This window comes from Pleurodeles waltl, chromosome 6 (assembly GCF_031143425.1).
Source record: "Pleurodeles waltl isolate 20211129_DDA chromosome 6, aPleWal1.hap1.20221129, whole genome shotgun sequence".
Taxonomy (NCBI): Eukaryota; Metazoa; Chordata; class Amphibia; order Caudata; family Salamandridae; genus Pleurodeles; species Pleurodeles waltl.
The window spans coordinates 818,050,359-818,069,895 of record NC_090445.1 but is presented as its reverse complement, the minus strand read 5'-3'; the positions used below and the strand labels follow the sequence as shown (position 1 = coordinate 818,069,895).

The following is a 19,537-nucleotide window of genomic DNA, read 5'->3' as shown; positions in this document are numbered from 1 at the left end:
AACTGCTGTGGCCCTAGACATTTCCATGCATTGCTGAAACTGTGAAGGACTAGTTTTACTCTTACATTATATACCACTCACACTGAATATGAGGTGGATAAACAATTATCTATTATCAGTGCTTTAAATTGGAAAAAATAAGTGCAGGTACTCATTAACATATACTAGTAGTGTGGTGGGTGAGGCTTGGGGCGGGGCTAAGTGCCAGACATGGGATACTTTGACTTATATACCAGTTGCAGCACATGCCAAGGCCCATGAGAAATGTGTTTGAATAAACAAAACAAGTTAACTCGTTAAACGAAATGTAAGCGAAACACAACACTATTTATCTTGCTGGCATACATATTTCCTGTCGTTTTGCATAATACTATATATTCTTGAACGTGCACGTTTACACAAAAGCACACGAGTGTGTAAATGTGATTGACAGCACAGGGCCTGAATGGACCCTGTTCTGTCAAACACAGCGTGATCGTAAATACCCAGACATTAGGCACATAATCCCCACTGAATAGCTCAGCGCGGGTCAGTTTAGGGCGACAGAAGCACATTTGCTGTCAGAGGCGGGTTCAACTCGGAGAGCCTAGTGCTCACCAGCACTAGCAGCTAATGAGCCTACCTTTCATGAGTACCGGTACTCTCGTCGGCAGCAGAGAAGTGCCGGTACTCAGAGTGAAAAAAATAAGAAGTGCCGGTACTCAGTACCTGTGAGTACCGGCCCATTTAAAGCACTGTCTATTATGCTCAATAAAGGAAATTAATATCAGGGCAGAAGCATATGTTGTATGATTTTAATTGTTACTAACTTTGATAAAATAATTTGGAATTCAGGATCTAGTTTGTCTATATGTTATGCATTTGATAATTGGTCTAATGTATATAACGAATTGAGTGAGAGAGAGTGTTTTACTGTGCTAGCTGCGTGTCTTAGTATGTGAATTACTGGTATGTTATTATAAGAATCTGAAATGACATACTGTTGTTGAATAAAGGTTCGAGTTATTGGTGTTAAACTTATCTCAGAACCTTTTGCCTGCTCCGAAAAGAGTCACCAAATATTTTGTGATGTACTACATTTTTTAGCTGTCAAAGAAAATATAGTTTTCAGTCCTGAAGATGTGGTTCTGCAAAAATGAAGACCACAGAAAAGAGTGTCGCTGATATTTTAAATGCCGTTTTTATTGTCACTAATCTGACATAGGAAGGAGAAAAGATTTAGGGGGTCATTATTACCCTGGCAGTCGGCGTTAATGTGGCCGTAGTACCGCCAACAGGCTGGTGGTACTTACCGCCACATTATGACATTGGCGGGTTGGCTGAAGCCAACCCGGCAATGCACCATTCTGACCGCCATGGTAGTAGCAGCCGCCGTGCTGGAGATAACCATCTCCAGGCCGGCGGCCACCATTGTGCCGCCGGCGGTATTATGACCCTGCCTACCACCCTGGTTTTCGGGACGTTCGTAATGCCACGAAAACTATGGCAGTAAGCCCTATCAGTGACAGGGAATTCCTTCCCTGTTACTGATAGAAGGCTCCCAACCCCCATACCTCTCCAAACACACCCCCACACCTCCCTAAATCCACGCCCCCATTCACACACACACGCAGACACACACTCATTCACCCATACATACATGCATGCTTTCATCCATTCACGTACACATCCGCACACACATCAAAACATACACACAGACACACATTCCAATTTTCAAACATACATGCATTCACACTTCCATACATACACGCACTCATACTTCCATACATACGCGCACTCACACACATTCATACATGCATGCAATCAACACTAAACACACACTCGCATTCATGCACACACACTCACACATGCATGCAAACACCCTAACACACGCACACATACACACACAACTCCCCCTACCCCCTCCCCTGTCGGAGACCCAACTTACCTGGATCCAGGGGGTCCTCTGGCAAGAGCTGCTACCGTGAGCAGCGCCCACCAGCAGAACACCACCAGACTGTATTATTTGTCGGCTAGCAGCAGTCTACTCGTGTGGGGCTGCTGGTGGTAGCAGCGCCACCTTACCACCATCTGCCAGTATGGCCACAGCCGGATTTCTGCCCTTCTTGTGGCAGAAATCCGGATGTGGTCATAATATGGCAGACGGATGGTAGCCGCGGCGACCGTCTTTTGGCGGCCGTCGCCGCAGCGGTAGGCGGTTTTTACCACCATTGTCATAATGAGGCCTTTAGTGTGCTTCCTCTGTTAGGACTTGGGGTGTGTACAGATATGAACGGAAATGTTTTTTATTGAGCCAACCTGTAGTTGAATAATGTATGACACCGACTATGAGGTATAATTATTTGGAGAAGTGAATTAATGTAATATTTGTTTATGATAATATTATTGAAAGTAAATGATTTTTATTGATGGCATGTTCTATTGTGTACTATCTGACAAGTTGAGAACAGGTTGTTGTGGAATGTTTAACTATGTGGTAACCTAAACAAGGTTTTCTGTGTTACTGTCTGCTGTGGGAGTTTGACTACATTATTTTAAATATTTATGAAAATGGTTGAATGAAGCGGGAGCTGAAAGGGTGGTCATGACTTTCAGAAGTATTTCAATTTGTGAGACAGTGGGGTAGTGGTCCAGGTAGGAGGTGGTTCCTTTTCGATCACCTTTATCTTCCTAATCTCCAGGACCTTACATTTAGATTAGCTAAAGTGCATGTTCCAATGTTTACAGCTTCGTCACAGAGAGAAATATCTTAACATTTCAGATCATTTTATACCCAACAGCTTCCCATTGTACCTGCATTTCTATGTCTAACATCTTTATTTTCATGAATTGTCCAAAACACAGTGATGAAAGCATGCCTTACCGAAGGGTCCGATCATTTTCTGCTCTTTATTCTTTTTTATTTCGCTATGAGTGGCAGTAGTTTTTCAGTAAATTGTTCTGTCTATTTCAAATTTAGCACCCTGCTGAAGTGTTGAGGTTTTCGTGGAAGACATACCTTAGAAAAAGTTTCAAGGAGCATCTTCTGGTGTGCTTTCTGCAATGGATCGGAAGGTGTCAGCTGCATGCCTGGGTATGCTTCATCAACGTAGTCACTTATGATTGTAGACTCTGAAATTATATCACCTTTGCTGGTCTCCAAAACTGGAACCAGGCCAGAGGAAACTTTCTTCACAAACCAGTCCGGTTTACTTCTTAGATTAATATTGATGGTTTCAAACCTAATGAATGGGAGGGTGAAAGAAAATAATTAAAACACACACAACAAGCTTAAAATTGAACTGACTGAAGGAAAATGATTTGTATGTCTACAGTGTTATTATGTAGAGCTAATCAGCACCTTACAACATGTATAGTGTCATGATCAGTTATATTTGACTGTTGGAATGTACAAAATGATACTTGCTGGAACAGATAAAAACCTCACGCATAATAAGTGCAGTGTATTTTTATACAGCACCCCATCCCACTCTTCTGCTGTTTCCAAAGAGTGCAAATGACTGGTGTTATTGTTACCCAATTTAATAGACCTGTTTACAAACCTGCTTTGGCCTTTCTGGGATTTTAACTGTGCCCTTAACATCACACAAGTTTCGTCGACAAGAGGTTAACTTGTTGAGCTATACTGGGATGGGCTAAGCTTCTGTACATGCATAGATAGACCCCAATGGCCTATGTTTGGGTACAGCTACCTCTAAAATACTAATGGGTTTGCAGAGAGAGATGGAATTGCAGTGGCTATGCATGAGATTAAGTATGTGAGATTCAGCCTCCTTTACCTGGCTGCTGCCCAGCTTTGGTCAAACAGAAGGTTTCAGTGTGCAGGCTCAGGCACCTCCTCAGCACCCACTGCTCCTGTGTAGTAAGGTCTGTAATTATGAGCCTTATTTCAGTATGCTGCAAGGTACCCTTCACTTTTACACAGCTTCAACCCATAGACCATTACAGTTTCAGAGCTTAAAAGACAAAGATTAGTTAAGGATATAAAATAAGAGTGCCATGACGTGAAGTGGAGACAGGGGAGGCTGAAAGAAATAGAATACAGATCAATAAATGTAGTTAGACACAATGAAAGCTATCAAGCCGTAGCTTACCTTCAGGTAGGCTACTGTATGCCTTGAATGTTATCTAGAAGGAACCTAGAGAAGTAGACAGTGCTTCATTTATGAAAATGGAAGTGCCAGTGCCCAAGGTATTCTACTGCAGCTTGCTCCACTCACAGCTCCTGCCACTGTTGCAGAATGATAGTGCCAACATTACCTACTAACCATCAGACCTAAAGATGTGTGACAATTTGGACTATTGCAGGTCAACCTAAGCTGTAGGGATGGAATGGAAGTGAAAGTTTTATATTTTGTTTTAAATACATTGATTTGATATACACACCTGTTGTTATCATAAAACAGGCTGACAGTGCCACCATTTGGTGTACTATAATAAACAAGAATCATATTTTTTTTTTAAAGTGCCAGTGCCCAACACCGGAAAACACTGGCCCAAATTAAGCACAAAATAGTGGATTACCCAAGTTATATATCCACCAGGGGTGTTTTGCAGATGGAGATTGTTGGTGGATCACACCAATTGGAGTTTCCAGTGAAGGAGGGAGTAACCTGGGAGTGTTTACCTAAAAAAATGGAATGCTAAGCAATCAATAGCTAATTGTCATTGAGAGGGTACTCCAGTACTTGTTAGCAGAATGGAGACTTTAAGGAGTGGATGTCAATCTTGGGTATATAATAATATAAATTTTAAGGAAATAAGAGTTTGCAGACCCCATGAGCAGTGCAAGAACTTCTCTGTGAGCAACATGTCACATTTACTGTTCAATACAGTACCCATTTGAATAGGCAGAGTTAGAATTTCCACAAGAAATCCCTCTACCCAAGGAAGGGTGTAGCTTCAGTGGTTTAGCAGCAATGGGGATAAAAGCAGTCGGCGGTCCAGCTTGCTCTGCAGGTTCAGTTTACTTAAAAGACCGCCTGAACCAACTCCTTTTAGGTCAAGCCTGTGACAGCACATGTTCTCTTACTTATAAGACTATTGGTTACTATAAAGGGCTTGGAGCCAGTCCTTTGCTTCCCATTTGTTTGCTTCAGTTTCACATTTCTGCGCTGCCTGTTAATTGCCCAGTGCAGGCCATCAGCACTTCCGTTCCTTTCTGTATAGCTTCAACTAAGCGCAGTTTGAGTCAATTATTACCCATCTGCTGATCACCTTGCACTGTGATTGAGGTACTATTTATTTTTACCCATCCCACTGCCTGTGCCCCATCTGACCTCCCCCCCAATCCCCAGCACCTCCCGGATTGACTTTCCCCAGAACCCCTCCATCAGCTGTCTGTTATTGCTGCTCCTTCCCTCTCCCCTGTGCCTCCCTTGTGTTTCTTCACCAACCCCCCCCCACTCTTATAGACAAATTGCAACATGGCTTTAAAAAAGTGCTATGACGTAGTCAACACAGGCCACGTCATAGCACCCTTTTTCTTGACTTTAAGACATGTTGCACAGCAGCTTATGCTGCTGTGCAACATGTCAAAAAACCTTGACATAGTCAATAGATATTGCATAGGTAAGACCTAATGGCTTTGCCACTGCTTGTTTGATTCTGACTTTCTGCCTGCTGTCTGGCATTGTTTACAATAGGTGAGCAAGAGGAAGTAGCAGAGAGTGAGACAGTGTTGGCCTGCGACAGTAAAAAGGTCCAGGCACCAACATTAAAGTGGCCCACATTGTCAATTTAAATAGCAACTCAAATCGTGGCTGACATTTACAAATTAGGGGAGGATTGAAACTGTAAAGCCAAGCTGTACAGATGTTTTGAAAGGTAATGAGAGACGTCAGGCATTTGTGATTGATGAAGGCAATGTTTGTGATAAAGTTAGGGAAATGAACAATAAAAATGGCCCAAAGACTCTAAACCAACCAGTAACTGCCAAGAGACCAGCCCACACTCTGAGCCAGCCCTCTGGCAATGGCAGCTTGCCCTACAGGCCAGTCCCACTCAAGGGTGAGGAGCTGCACACAGTCACAAGGGCAAAACAAGTATTAATGGAGAGCTACAGGTGTGCAATCAGAGCAAAATAATTTAGAAATAATGAGGAGAATGGAGAGAGATTTTGGGCAGAAATTGAAGCAGTAGTTACAGCAGGAGATGTGGAAATAAAGAGGATGAAAGAGTGAAAGATGGAGCGATGCAAGTCATAATAAAGAAAAACATGACAGCATATAGGCAAGAATGACTATCCACCTTAAGTAATAAACATTATCCTTGCCAGGGTAAATGTTCGAAAGTGGATTATTGGTAAGGGCAGGTAAGTACCTACCCTTAGCAATAGGCCAATAACCCCACTAGGCTCAGTTAGGTTTTAATAAATTAATCCAAGCTAAGCTAAGGCTTAACTTAGGAGACAAAGGCCCTAATTATAACGTTGGCAGTAAGTGCTTCCTACCGCCGCAGCAACGGCCGCCAAAAGACCGTCGCTGGGGCTAACATCCATCCGCCATAATATTACCACAGCTGGATTTCCGCCACAAGAAGGGCAGAAATCCGTCTGTGGCCATACTGGCGGACTGTGTTAAGGTGACGCTGCTACCACCAGCAGCGCCATGCCAGTAGACCGACGGCAGCCATATCTTGAAAAATAATACTGCCTGGCGGTGTTCTGCTGGCTGGCGCTGCTGGCGGTAGCAGTGCCCCGTCCCATCCCCTGCCGGAAGACTCCCTGGATGCAGGTAAGTTGTGTTTCTGACAGGGGAGAGGGGTGGGGGGTGTTGTGTGTGTATGTGGGGGGGTGCATGAATGTGTGAGTGTGTTGGTGAATGCGAATGTGTGTGTAGTGTTGTTTGTGCGTGTGTGTGTGTGCATGTGTGAGAATGCGTGTATGAATGGAAATGTGAAGTTGGAGGGATTTGGGCGGAGTTGGAGGGGGGTGCGTGGTTGGGGGTGTCTGGGGAGTGTAACGGGGGTGGGTGGGCCTCCTACCAGTGACAGGGAAGGAATTCCCTGTCACTGGTAGGGCCTACCGCCATGGTTTTTATGGCGGTTCGAACACCAGGAAAACCATGGTGGTAGGCAGGGTTGAAATGCTGCCAGTGACACAATAGCGGCCGCCAGGTTGGAGATTTTTATCTCCAGACCTGCAGCTGCTACCGCCATGGCGGTCGGTGTGGTATATTGGCGGGTTGGCTTCATGCCAATGTCATAGTGTGGTGGTACTCCCGCAAGCCTGTTGGCGGTACTACCGCCACATTTACACTGACAGATGGGGTCATAATGACCCCCAAAGTGTGTAAAGCGTTCAAGTATCACAAAACAGTAATAAAATAAAATACAGGAAACAGTTTAAAAATCCAAAACCAATGTATAAAAATAGGATATATTTTTATAGTTCATTTGACACTGAAACAAATACAATCGGATTAGGGGAACTGGAGATATGGATTTTTAAAGAACAAATGTTTTTTAGCTCTTAGAAACTAAAATCGCCACTCGGGATATCTGGTCGCGCCTCGACTGGGGCAAAGTAAAAGTTTCAGGCCGACCATGATGGAGCCCTATTCGGCTACAGCAAGTGGGACGCCTAGGTCAAAAGTTTACCTTTGGACTTAGTCTTTTTCTTGAAGATTTCCTTCAAAAGGACGAAGTCACCAATCCGATCCAACCTCCCTGGCGCCCTCTTCAGATAGGAGACCTCGTTGAAGAATTCTACTTTCGGACTTAGATGATTTTTCAGGAAGGAAATCTTTGACCGGGCCAAAGCTGAATCTTGATCCGATGTCCTTGGAACCCTCCTTGGATAAGCTGCATGGGAAGTCTTGGTCAACTTTTTACGTTCAAAGTTTGTCATTTTTTTAGAACTTTTTCTCTCTAATGTCGGACGACCCTCCACAGCGAGCCAATTTCGAATCAACATCGTCGGATCGCTTTTCCAGGAGCCCCCTGTGAAATCCTGGAATTCTGATGCTCCGGAGCTTTTCAGCGGGACGAACCTGCAAGTCAGGCCAGGTCGCAGTCGACGTAAGCCGTCTTGACTCCCGACGGCGGGTCGTGCCTCTATGGAGCTTTTTACCAAAAGTTCTCCAATCTTCTCCAAACTTCAGGAACTTCTTCCAGAAGATCTTAGAAGGTCTTTAGGAGTCCACAGCTCACCCCAAGGTTCCAGAAGCTCTGAGTTGCTCCTTGAGGGCTGGGACTCCAACTCCCAAAATGCACCTAGCTCAAACTCCAAAATGACTTCTGGACAGTGGTCAGCGGATCAGTTTCTTCAGGATTTGATGGAGAGGACTCTGGTTAGCTATTTTTCACACGTAGCAATCAGGGAGTCCCTTTTGAACCAGTTGAGGCCAGCCAAAGTCATTTATGTGGCGAACCCCAAGTGTGCAGCTGGTGCAGTCCTTCAGAGTGCAGTGTCCAGGTGCAGATTAGGGGTCCAGCAGGGCAGTCTTTCTTCTGATGTTGTTCCTTGCAGGGATCTAAGGTGTGGGTGCAGCTTTGCCATATTTATCCTTGCTCCTGGGGTGAAAAGCAGGGTGGGCAACTATCCAAACACAGGCAGGCCACTACTCCCTTGGATGACCACTTCCTTGGAAGTGTGGCAAAAATCAATCCCAGGGAGCAACATTCTTTAAAATTCCGACATGGCTGAAACTGAATTTTGGAGGTTAGGTCTGGCTAGGTCCACCCACTCTTTCCCTGAACTAGTTATATTACATCCAACCATGGCAAGTTGTGGGATTTATTATTGTTACCAAACTCAAAATATCTGCCTCCTACTGGGACTCCAGGGCTTATAAAACAATGTTTATAAGGTCCCTGCTTCTAGTTACATAGCACTCAAGCCTAGAAGCACTTAGGGCGCACCTTAGGGGTGACTTATATGTAAAAATAAGGTAGTTTACGACTTTGGAAGTACTTTTTATTTTAGAATGTGCATATAACTTTAGTTTAAAAGCAGCCAGCAAGGCAGGCCTGCCTTTAAAATGACACTGGGCACCTCAGCAGTGCTCCTATGGGTGTACTATCTATGCTGGGGTCCCTGAACCTACATGCCCTACCATAAACTAGGGACATATGGGTAGGTTGATACTGCCAATTATAATTAGCCTAATTTGCATATCCACTTTACACAGAGCACTGCAACAATTCAATGGTGCCCCTTTTCTGCCTAAATCCAAGATGGTAAACCCTTCTCTTCTTGTGCAGAGGCTGTGTGTCCACCCCATAGGGCTGGCCAGTGAAAAGACCAAGCCCACATCTGTGGTCACTTCAAACCAGTTCTAGGGGCATCCTCCTCCCCCACCGAGAGCCTACCTCTGGAGGAAAAAAAAAGGGTTCTGTCCAGGTGTGTTTAAAGTAAATTAAATTCTTGGGCACTGCCCCAATTTCCACCCTGCCAGAGTAACACAAACCCTTTCCCAAACCCAGGCCTTTGTCTGTGCTCTGGGAGCAGCTTACATACCTAATTCAAGACTTCAGCATTCAGACAGCTGAACCTGGAGGATAATACAATTTAACTTCCAGAGGCGTAGGCACGGAAATTGTAACTTTCTAAAACAAACTTTTCCTTAATAATTATTAAAAATCCAACTTCTACACTGATTTAAGTTTTTAATAAATGTTACAAAGAGTCCAAGAATGATGTTTTATATGGTTCCTAGCCAAAGACAACATAGTTAAACTTAGTAGTATTTCTCATCCTTTCTCTATGCAATAGCCAAGCTTCCTACATTCAAAATAGTTTTTTGTATGTTAGTCACCATAAGAACATGCTTAACATTAAATGTTGACATGTTCTTCTTTTAAATACCTACCATACGCCTATGTTATGGGGTGTAGGGCCTACTCAATGGATGACTTCTTAGTATTCGAAAGAAACGTTTAGACCTGCCAAAAGGGTTGATTTTGACAGACTGAATTGCAGTTTTAAAACTGCTCCAGACAGTCTTCAGTAGTAGAACTGGAGCCCTGTTTATACTGCCACTGTAGTGGATGGCACACTAGGTCCTGCAATCTGCTAATGCCATTTACCAAACAGGCGCTGAGAACACTCTTTACCATAATCTAGGTAATTATAGGTATTCTAATTATGGTTATGGTTATTTAGCCATGCTAAAAGTGGGGCACTTTACTACTGGTTAGCAGTGGCAAAATGCACAGTCAGCAATAAAAGATATGGGGGTACACCAGGCAAAAGATGGTCATTTCCTAAAGGCAAAATCTACATGTAATGAGCCATTAGATTTTTCTCCTCTCCTGCACCTTGTTATCTTACTTTACTGAGACCTAATGCCTTGGGTTTTACCTAAACACTTATTTGCTCAAGTATAAATGGAATACAGTTTCACAACATTAAAAACAGAGACGTAATTTAAGTTACACATGATTCACATGTCACCAAGTCATATGTACATGGTAATAATATTTTTATTGAAGCTCACTTGAAAAGTTGGTTCTTTTATATGAGTGCAGTAACCCCTGCAAATTACTGTGTTACGTTTAAGTGCAGTACTAGTGAGAAATGTACATTTCAAATGCCATATGCACAGGATGCCTAGGTTGGGATTGCCAGCACATGGCACACAGAGCTTCATGGAGCAGTTTATCCATATGCCATGTTCTGAAACACTTCCACCCAAAACAAATAAATCTGCAATTGTATGGGTGACTTTCTATTTAGAAATTATTTTCATAAACGTTTCAAGACTCTGAGGGAAGGTGACCCCATACAAACTGTTAAGACACACTTATGTATAACCACAATGGTGTTTTATTTAGTCCCGGTGGGTGTCAGATTACACGAAAATAGGTTCTACAGAACGATCTCTAACTGGGGGATCATTTTCAAGATACTTGTATGAGAGGTCACAATTGTTAGTCTGAGCCAGTTCCCCAAGAAGGATTTTGGGAGTAATAGATGGACTATCTTAAAATGAAGCAAAATGCACTAATATAATAGGTGGGAAGTTATAACCACATGCCAAAGCTTAGCACTGCTACCCTGTATCACCAAACATCCATAGTACTAGTAACCAAGCTTAAGGAAGCGCAACGATCGAGCAACTGAAACACTAGAGACTTTATGTATTTTAATTGTATCATTTTTAGGAATATGGATGCTCCCTAAAGTAAATCAATTATGTTTACAACTCCACAGCTAAGCAATGTAAGTAACGTTGCTCAATATTGTTGAACCTCTAGAAAATGATTTATCTAAACTGATATTACCTTGCACACAACCTGCCCGGAAATGAAGTTGTTTTTATTATGTTAAAGCAGATTTAAATAAAGTTTTAATAAATAAAACTCAATAGTCAAAATTAGGTAAGACCTAACAAAATATTCACAAAGGGCTACACTCGGGTTGATGTCCTGCATATTACTCCAGTAATACAAAGGTTCCAAACTGGGCCACTGTAATTCTTACTTTATTCCTTTGGCTGCCAAGACAATCCGTGCTCTGTGGGCATATGGGCAGAACCTCATACTGTAGATCCGGATCAGACCTTCCGGAACTGGACCAGGAGCAGGACTCCCTAGAGTAAATATCAGGTTCAAAAGAAGAGGATTTAAAAGCCTTGAGATAACATGTTTCACAATACAGTGAATCAAGATTGAAAATGAATGATACACAGTTCACAAACATTTTCTACATACAACCTGCAAGTCGTTCCATTTCGAAAATGATTTCACTATTGGTGTAGCGAATTGTCAAAAAAGCCACATTTATGTATGAATTTTTGTGTGTATTTCTTTTTTTGTTTGTTTAAAGCCTTTTTTTGCATAAGGGTATAAAAAATACAGCAATGTATAAAGTTCAGCAACGCAGCAGTACATGAGGGCATGTATTAGGTGTGCATACAACATAGGGTCAGAGTTAACAAACATCGTAATGTACTAATCTATGTAGTACCAAGGGGAAAGAAAAACAGGCATGTGTCCCATGCAAATTTCACACCCTAGCAGAGAGGCCCTTTTCCGAGGTCAGCTGTGACCAATGTGTATTTCCATCTGTATGCTTTCCTCTATGCAAAGGTAGCCTGTGTGGTGGAATGTGTGAAAAAGGATGTCTCTGTGTCTATCCATATGTGCATGTTTGTCCTTATGTTATATGTATCAATGGACGTGCTCTGGGCAGTAACTAAAGTTGTTAGCGTTTCCAGCGCTTGTTTTGGATGTACACATGCTCATTTGGGAGAACAGGCACCAGAGTGAAACCTATTTAATTGTGGGCTCCCCTGTTATCTATGGATGAGTCAGACAGCAATGGTAGCTCACCCCATATGGCTATTTAATGGCATGACACGTTCTGTAGCTGCAGCTGAATGGGTCAATCAACATTATTGGTGTGTTCAAGAGTGCAGGTGAACTAGGGGAATCTGAAGTATGATACTATACCGATATTAGTTTGATTATGAGGCCTCACTACTTTTTATCTGTGGTTCAAAGGTGTTGACCTGGACTACTTCACGAGACATTTCAGGCCTTAATGTTGAGTGGGGGAGGGGCACGAGTCAATCATGGGTCACGATCCAACCATGCATGGCTGGAGCTGTAGTATGTGGGATCTAACATGTGGAGTTAATTGGCACCTGCATGCCATGAAAATGATCATGGCCATACGGACAGTTCACCACTTGTTGGTTTACTATGGACTGAGAATCGTTAGATGAGAATCTGCAAGGGCCTATGTTCTCTGTAACTTTCATTTAGAATGTACAGCAGGGTATTAAAACAAGCATTTGCAATGCAACGGGTCTAGCATTACATCGAGTTAGAGCTATTAGCGTTGTAAACTCCTAACCGGACCTTTCTTGCCACATTAAATGAAAAAAATAAAAACGGGTGCGACCGCGCTGCGAAATACAGAGAAAAAGTAGACCAGAAACCATAAGGAAAACATGGAGCTTCATATGTTTCCAGTAGCTTACTGGTGCTCTCGAGGAGGACTAAACACCGGAAAAGGCATGACCTACGCATGCCTTTCACGAATGAAAACAAGCGGATTTTAAAAGGCAAGCCCACAAACCAATGAAAGTGACTGACGTAACATGGCCGTGGTTAAAATCTCCCTAAAGAGAGATTAGAAGAGGGATGAAGTTCTTTGCACTTGCCCCTAAAAAGCTGTATAATAATACTGTTTTATGTTTGCGGTTTGGGGAGCACAGACAGCACAACAACTGACCAATAACAAACCTTATTTGCAAACCAAATGTTATTGGTCAGTTGCTGTGCAAATAATGTTACATATATTTATTGTGCTTTTATGTCTGTTTTTAGACATGTCCTTAATGTATTCATATGTGAACGCCTCATTGTGAATTTGTATGTGGAAGATGCTCAAATACTGAAGAAGGTTGTTACTAACAAGATGTACCACTGAAATGGGTTGACAAATAATTAAAGCTTCCCTCACATTGTGTGTTTGAAATAAGGAATTTTACCATTTATAACTTTTTGATGATAAAAAATGAGAAGGGTTTACAAAATGTATAAGCTGCATGGTGCTCACTTGTAATCTTCCCTATATATGTGTGTATTTTCATACATTTGTTTTGGAAAAATAATGTACTGTATATTTTTGTATATATGTTATTTTTGTAAGTGTTTTTGCAAGCAGGCACAGCAGTTTAATGATCCAAATGTTATATTTATTAATGTTCATTAATTGCTTTCTAATCGCTCTGCGGGGAGTTTTTGTTTGTTCCAGTCATAAATTCCAACCCAACCTTCTCAGTCATGCAACCATCCTGTCTGACTCCCTTTCCAGCTGTGGCTAAACAGAAGTTGCCTTGTGTGTAAAATAACAACGGACTGGGATGTGGCCAGAGTAGTTACCAGTGGCTGAGATGAATTCAAGCATTCCATTTATCACCTTTTTGTATACTTTTGTTTATGGGCATGCCCAGAAGTGGGTCTCCTAAACACTGTGTCATGGAACCAAGCCATACCCGGTTGGTAAGCCCATAACACGGGCAAACCCCTTTGCTTGTGTTCTGGTTCATGGTGGACCTGGCTTGCCAGTCCAGACTGGATTGTTCCCATTGCAGGAGGGTCAAGACTGATTTGCACATAGCTGGGTCCAAATTGAGGTGGCATGGTGTGCAAAATAACAATGGACTGGGATGTGGCCTGTGTAATTTCCAGTGATTGAGATTAATTCAAGCATTCAAACGATCACTTTTTTGTATACTTTTGTGACGCCCTTTGCTGGGGATGGAGCGGAATAGATACAATTTGGTGGGAGTGTTGGTGAAAGTATTTGTCTATTGGAAAAAATCCTCTGAACAAAAGAAAAAGAAAAAAATGTCCATTTGCACATCAGGCTTTCTAAAGTACCTACCTGTACATACTGTACAGTCTGTCCAATTCTCCTGTGGGGAAATATTACCCTTTCAAAAAGTCACAAGCATGCCCAGAACGCTTGGAATGGTGCACTTTTCTAGGCTTACTACTGCTGAGATTTTCAAAAAAGGGAAAGTTGTAAATTTGAACTCATGAGGAATAATTCTGTGCGTTCAGATTGACAATTCCCTTTGGGAAACTGATCCAAAGGTGCAGCTGGGCATTAAATGGGTAAGAAAGCATATATATCAGAGGAGACTAGCCACAAATTTGTGAACAAAGAACAGGCTTGCAAGAGACTGTGTTCAGTAAAGGGATTGGAGCCTGGCTGTCATTCACCATTTGTTAGTTTGCGTGACACTCTTCTTTACAGCCTCGTAAATCATCAAGGCAAGCCTGGTTTCCTTTTGGATCTCTTTTTTTTAAACTTCTCGTTTTGCATAGAACCCCATCATAATGTTCATTATAAATGGCAGCAAGGTCATTTGGAATAGAGTATTTTTAATATGTGCAAATCAAAATGTGTCTACTGTAAATATCTCCCTGGCTGCAGCAGCCGGCTGCCCCTCCCTTCTTCAGGCCATGAAACAGTACCTTAAGGGTCACTGATGTTCAATGCAGCCTTTGAAATTTCAAGCCTGTGTGAGAGTTTGTTAGCTCACGAATCGGGCCACAGCTTGAACTGGACGGGCAGCAGTGATAGTTCATTTCACTTGCCTTGTGGTGTTTGAATGCTTATGATAAATATCTTGTTGCGTGCTCATTTTATATACTGTTTGTTGAGTATTATTAACTTTATAAATTAGTTCAGCCTGGAATTCTAGTTCAATTGAGTTAGGCCACTCCTTTCAATACAAAGGTCACACTCCTTGCAAAGAACTCCTGGTCACACCTCTTTGCCAAGCCTCCTTTAGAGGCCCACCACCCCCACATTTTCTTAGTCCGCTTAAAGCCCTGACCTATTAGTCAAATGCAAAAACAACAGAGGATGGACGGAATGCAGAACAAATCAAACATTTACCCTCAGTCACAGATCTGTGTTTAATCCATCAGTTTTTTTGCTTGCCATTCCATTCCAGTTTGAACCCAGCCATATGCAAATCAGTCTTGACCCTGTTCCCCATGGGAACAGTCTAGCCCGAACTGCCAGGCCAGGTCCTCCGGACCGGTTTCAGGGAATCATCAGCCTCGCTAGCTTGAATCTGGTGGCATAGCAAGCACAGGACCCACGTCTGGGCATACCCTTCCTACTTGCGGCGACAAATGCAAAAACAACAGATGATGGACGGAATGCAGAACAAATCAAACATTCACTCCCACTCACAGATCTGGGTTTAATCCATAAGTAATGCGTTATTGTAAAGCGAGATGCATGACACTTGGCAGGGCTGTGTAAGAAAAACCTTCCTGTTATTCACTATCACCAATATATAATTGGGTTGAAGCATATCCATTCTTCTGAAACTCTTTGTTGAATCAGTTTTGGTCAGTGATATGAATCTAAAGACCTTCATTATAAAAGGTCCAGTGTGATGTAGCAGTGATTCTGTGCCCAGACTCACAGATAACAGTGGCATCAGTAAAAGCTGGTCCCACTATTTACTGAGGGGACATGAGATTATCTTCTGTAGTTCCCTATTCAATGGGCACGACGATGGGGGAACTGGGGATTCTTCACTGATTGTCACAGGTGAATTCATAAGCCTTGCAATTTAAATAGGGAAAAGCCCACCCTTTAAGACCGGAAGGATACCCAAATAAGAAAATATCGGATGTGGTAACACCGCACCACTTGTCATTTGCCCGTTTTCGGCCAGGGCATGATGACTGAGGCACTCATAATGACATCCAGAGAGGGTTCGGCTTCTCTACATTTAATTTCTCTACATATAATTTTTTATAATTAGTCTTTTTCAAAGTCCTGTCCCGTTGACTAATTCACACTTTTTTGACTAAGCTTGTTTCTTTAAAGCGAGGCAGCATATTACGCATGGGGATACACAGAATGCTGTGGGATTGATTTTTAAACTCACTTGCACACCTAACTTAACCTAGATGAGCAGCCAAATTCATTTTCAAGGGCAAAATCACAATCGAGACTCACTGACTCGGGACTGGCAGGATTGTACCATTACAAACGGGATTTTTGAATATGGAAATTCTGCAGTATGGTAAAATGTCTGTACTCTCAAATTAGGAGTTGAGCTGCATTATTTGGGAGATCCTACTTGAACATAGACGGGAGCACCCTGAACCAGTTTGGGGATATTATTGTGTGATTGTGGACCATTCAACCTCACTGCGCCACTTTTTCTTTACCTGCAGGAGCTGAAGTCTAAAGTAACTCGATTCAGAGCATCTGCTGTACAAACGTACCTTTATATATGCCAAACATAATACTTTTACTCACAATTTATAAAATGAACCCCAAAAATGTAATAGTCTCTTTGGCCGCATAATGCAACATTGTCAGACCTCCCTTCGTAAATGTCCCCAGGTTTATGTTTAGAAAGCATGAATTTTAATATTTTTCACTCAAAACTGGACAATAATGTCATTTTATGTGCTAAATTGAAATAAAATATCAACATATACGTATGTATTACGGCATTTTATGTAGTTTTTTCAAAGATGTAGTTGTCACTGTCAGCTGTTGCATAGTTGATGGTCGGCCTGTTGATGTCTCTGTTCCTATAAACGAGACTCCGGGCTAGGATGGAAGCTATATGGTATTTCCACTGACGACGTTTGATATTTACAATAATAATCCCTCTGATTAGTCATTTCTGTCTACCACAAAAAATATACACATTCCACGATTAATTTCAACTTTGCCTATGAAGTGGTCGTCCCCACTGCGGCAGAGCTAAGTTTTGGCCACTGGACTACACACAATGGAGTTAACTATATGAAATCATTTTTATTCCCATTTTGACCTTTCCTTGTACAATTTTCGGCGTTTGCGTCTCTTATTTAACTAATATACATCCGCATTTACAGTAAACTATATAAAACAATAGTTTTTCGACAACCTATACTTTTGAGTAATCACACGCTTTTTCAAAGTGCATAGAACACATACTGTAATATCCAGTGTAATATGGGCGATTACCTTAACCTAATTAAAGACTGCTCGGCGGCGGCGACATTAACAAGAAAGACACCTTACCTTCACGCAAAGTCTTTGCAGACGCAGCCATTCCTCTAAAATGCTGAAAACGCGCCCGTGAGCCTTATCCTTCGCACCCCGCGCCCTTCCGAGGTATAGTTGCGGTAATTAGTGCTGGTGGCGTCAATATCGTGCAGCTAGGTTACACGGTCAGTTGCCTTCTGACTCACAGCTGGAACCCGGAAAAGCGCAGCTCTGGTGTGAGAGCCTCTAGTTCCCTGGAGGCCTTTCTCGTGAAACCTGCTGGGCCTCCTTGGCAAACTGCTGGGACTCATTGACGAATATCTTCTCTATATAAACACTAGTCTCCTCCTTCAGCAGCCCTCCGTTTATTAGATAAGCATACACACAAAGCACTCCCCTACCCTCTGGGGTTAAAGAACTAACAGTTCTTCGGAAATCTCTGTGTCACCGAAGAGCTTCAGACTTTACTAAAGTAAAGCTCCCTTTTAGAGGGAAATATAATTATTTTATCACACTTGAACATTGTGGGAATCATAAATGTATTTTTGTTTCTTAAAGTTGGACTTTCTAACGATTTTTTAGAAAGGTATTTACACAATAAATCAAAGAACACGTGTTTTGCTTTCTCAATTGTATGGCTAGAGACAGCGAAGGTCCGTCATCCTTCTTTCTTCCCACGTTTTCCTGATAACTCTTCTTCCCTAGGTGAGTGCTAATGGAAGTCCTTGGATAAGTCCCAGATTTATGAACAATGAAAAAGAAAGTAAACTTTTTCTGGGACACTAAGGAGGGAAGAACAGTGACATCGTAACGATTTTTTGAGACAATGGGCAAAATATATTTTAGGCTCCCTGTTTGAAGCTGTTTTGAAATGTATGACATAGTTCCAGCTAATATAAGCCTTAATGATGCACAAAATAGTGAATTGTAGCTTTAATTGCTGGATATTTGTAATCACCAAAATAAATCCCCCTTCACAAATGAAATTCGCGAAGTACTAGCGAAAATCCCAGAGGGAATGCGCAAGCGCCCAGCTGTCACTTACTTAAATGGGTATTCAGGGCCAGGGAGAGGCACAAAATGGTTAAAGAAAGACAATGCCAACTTAAGTGGCATTTTCAGACTTGCAACTTAAAATCCAACTTTATCATCAGTTCTGATTTTAAATTGTGAGTCCAGAGACATCAAACTCGAAAAATCTATCTGGTCCTAATTGGAAGTTACACTTATAAAATGTAATAAGGCAATCCCAATGTTAACCTATAGGAGAGAAAGGCCTAGCAGCAGTGAAAAATGAATTTAAGAGTTTTTCGCTACCTGGACATGCAAAATGTAAAAGTACATGTCCAACTATTGAAATATACTGCACCCTGCCCTTAGGGCTGTCGGGGCCTAGCATATGGGTGACATATGTAAAGGAAGGTTTGGGCCTGGCAAGTGGGTTAACTAGCCAGGTTGACATGGCAGTATAAAACTGGATATACAGGCTCTGCAATGGCAGGCCTGAAACATGTGTAAAGGGCTACTAAAGTGGGTGGCAGAATCAGTTTTGCGGGCCCACTAGTAGCATTCAATTTAAAAGCCCTGGGCACATGTGGTGCGCTTTACTAGTGACATACAAATAAATTAAACATGCCAATTATGTATAATCCAATGGTAACATGTTTTAGGGAAAGAGCACACAGACGTTAGCACTGGTCATCAGTTGTAAAGTGCCCAAAATACTAAAGCCTGCAAAAACAAAGTCAGCAAATAGGAGGTCAGAGGGAAAAAAGTCAGGGGAAACAACACCACAGATGCCAGGCCTAACATATGACAATGTGTTCTTTGAAGATGTCCAGGATGAACTGAAGTGACTTGACATTTGGTAACATTTGGGGTTCAAAACTGTCAAGGTTCACATCATATCATTAAACTGAGTCAGGGTTATACTGCTTCTTGTATGTTGTTGTAGGCAATTAACTGGAATTCTGTCTTGGTAGAACTGAGCTTCATGTAGGTGCTGGGCATCCAGGTCTGAATGATGTTCAGTGTTTGAGAAATTGGATGGCTGTTGGTGTA

General features: G+C 42.2%; 1 protein-coding gene across 1 annotated transcript in view; it reads right to left on the bottom strand.

The window, feature by feature from the left end:
• LOC138300273 (glutathione S-transferase omega-1-like) overlaps positions 1-17,789 on the bottom strand; it is a 36,604-nt gene extending 18,815 nt beyond the window's left edge. Inside the window, exons 1-3 of the mRNA XM_069239439.1 lie at positions 17,513-17,789; positions 11,426-11,534; positions 2,999-3,221 (exon numbers count right to left, since the gene is read on the bottom strand). Coding sequence (XP_069095540.1) covers positions 2,999-3,221; positions 11,426-11,534; positions 17,513-17,543 — 363 coding nt within the window. The 5' untranslated portion in view covers positions 17,544-17,789. The remainder of the gene's footprint in view (positions 1-2,998; positions 3,222-11,425; positions 11,535-17,512) is intronic.
• Positions 17,790-19,537: the final 1,748 nt, after the last annotated feature.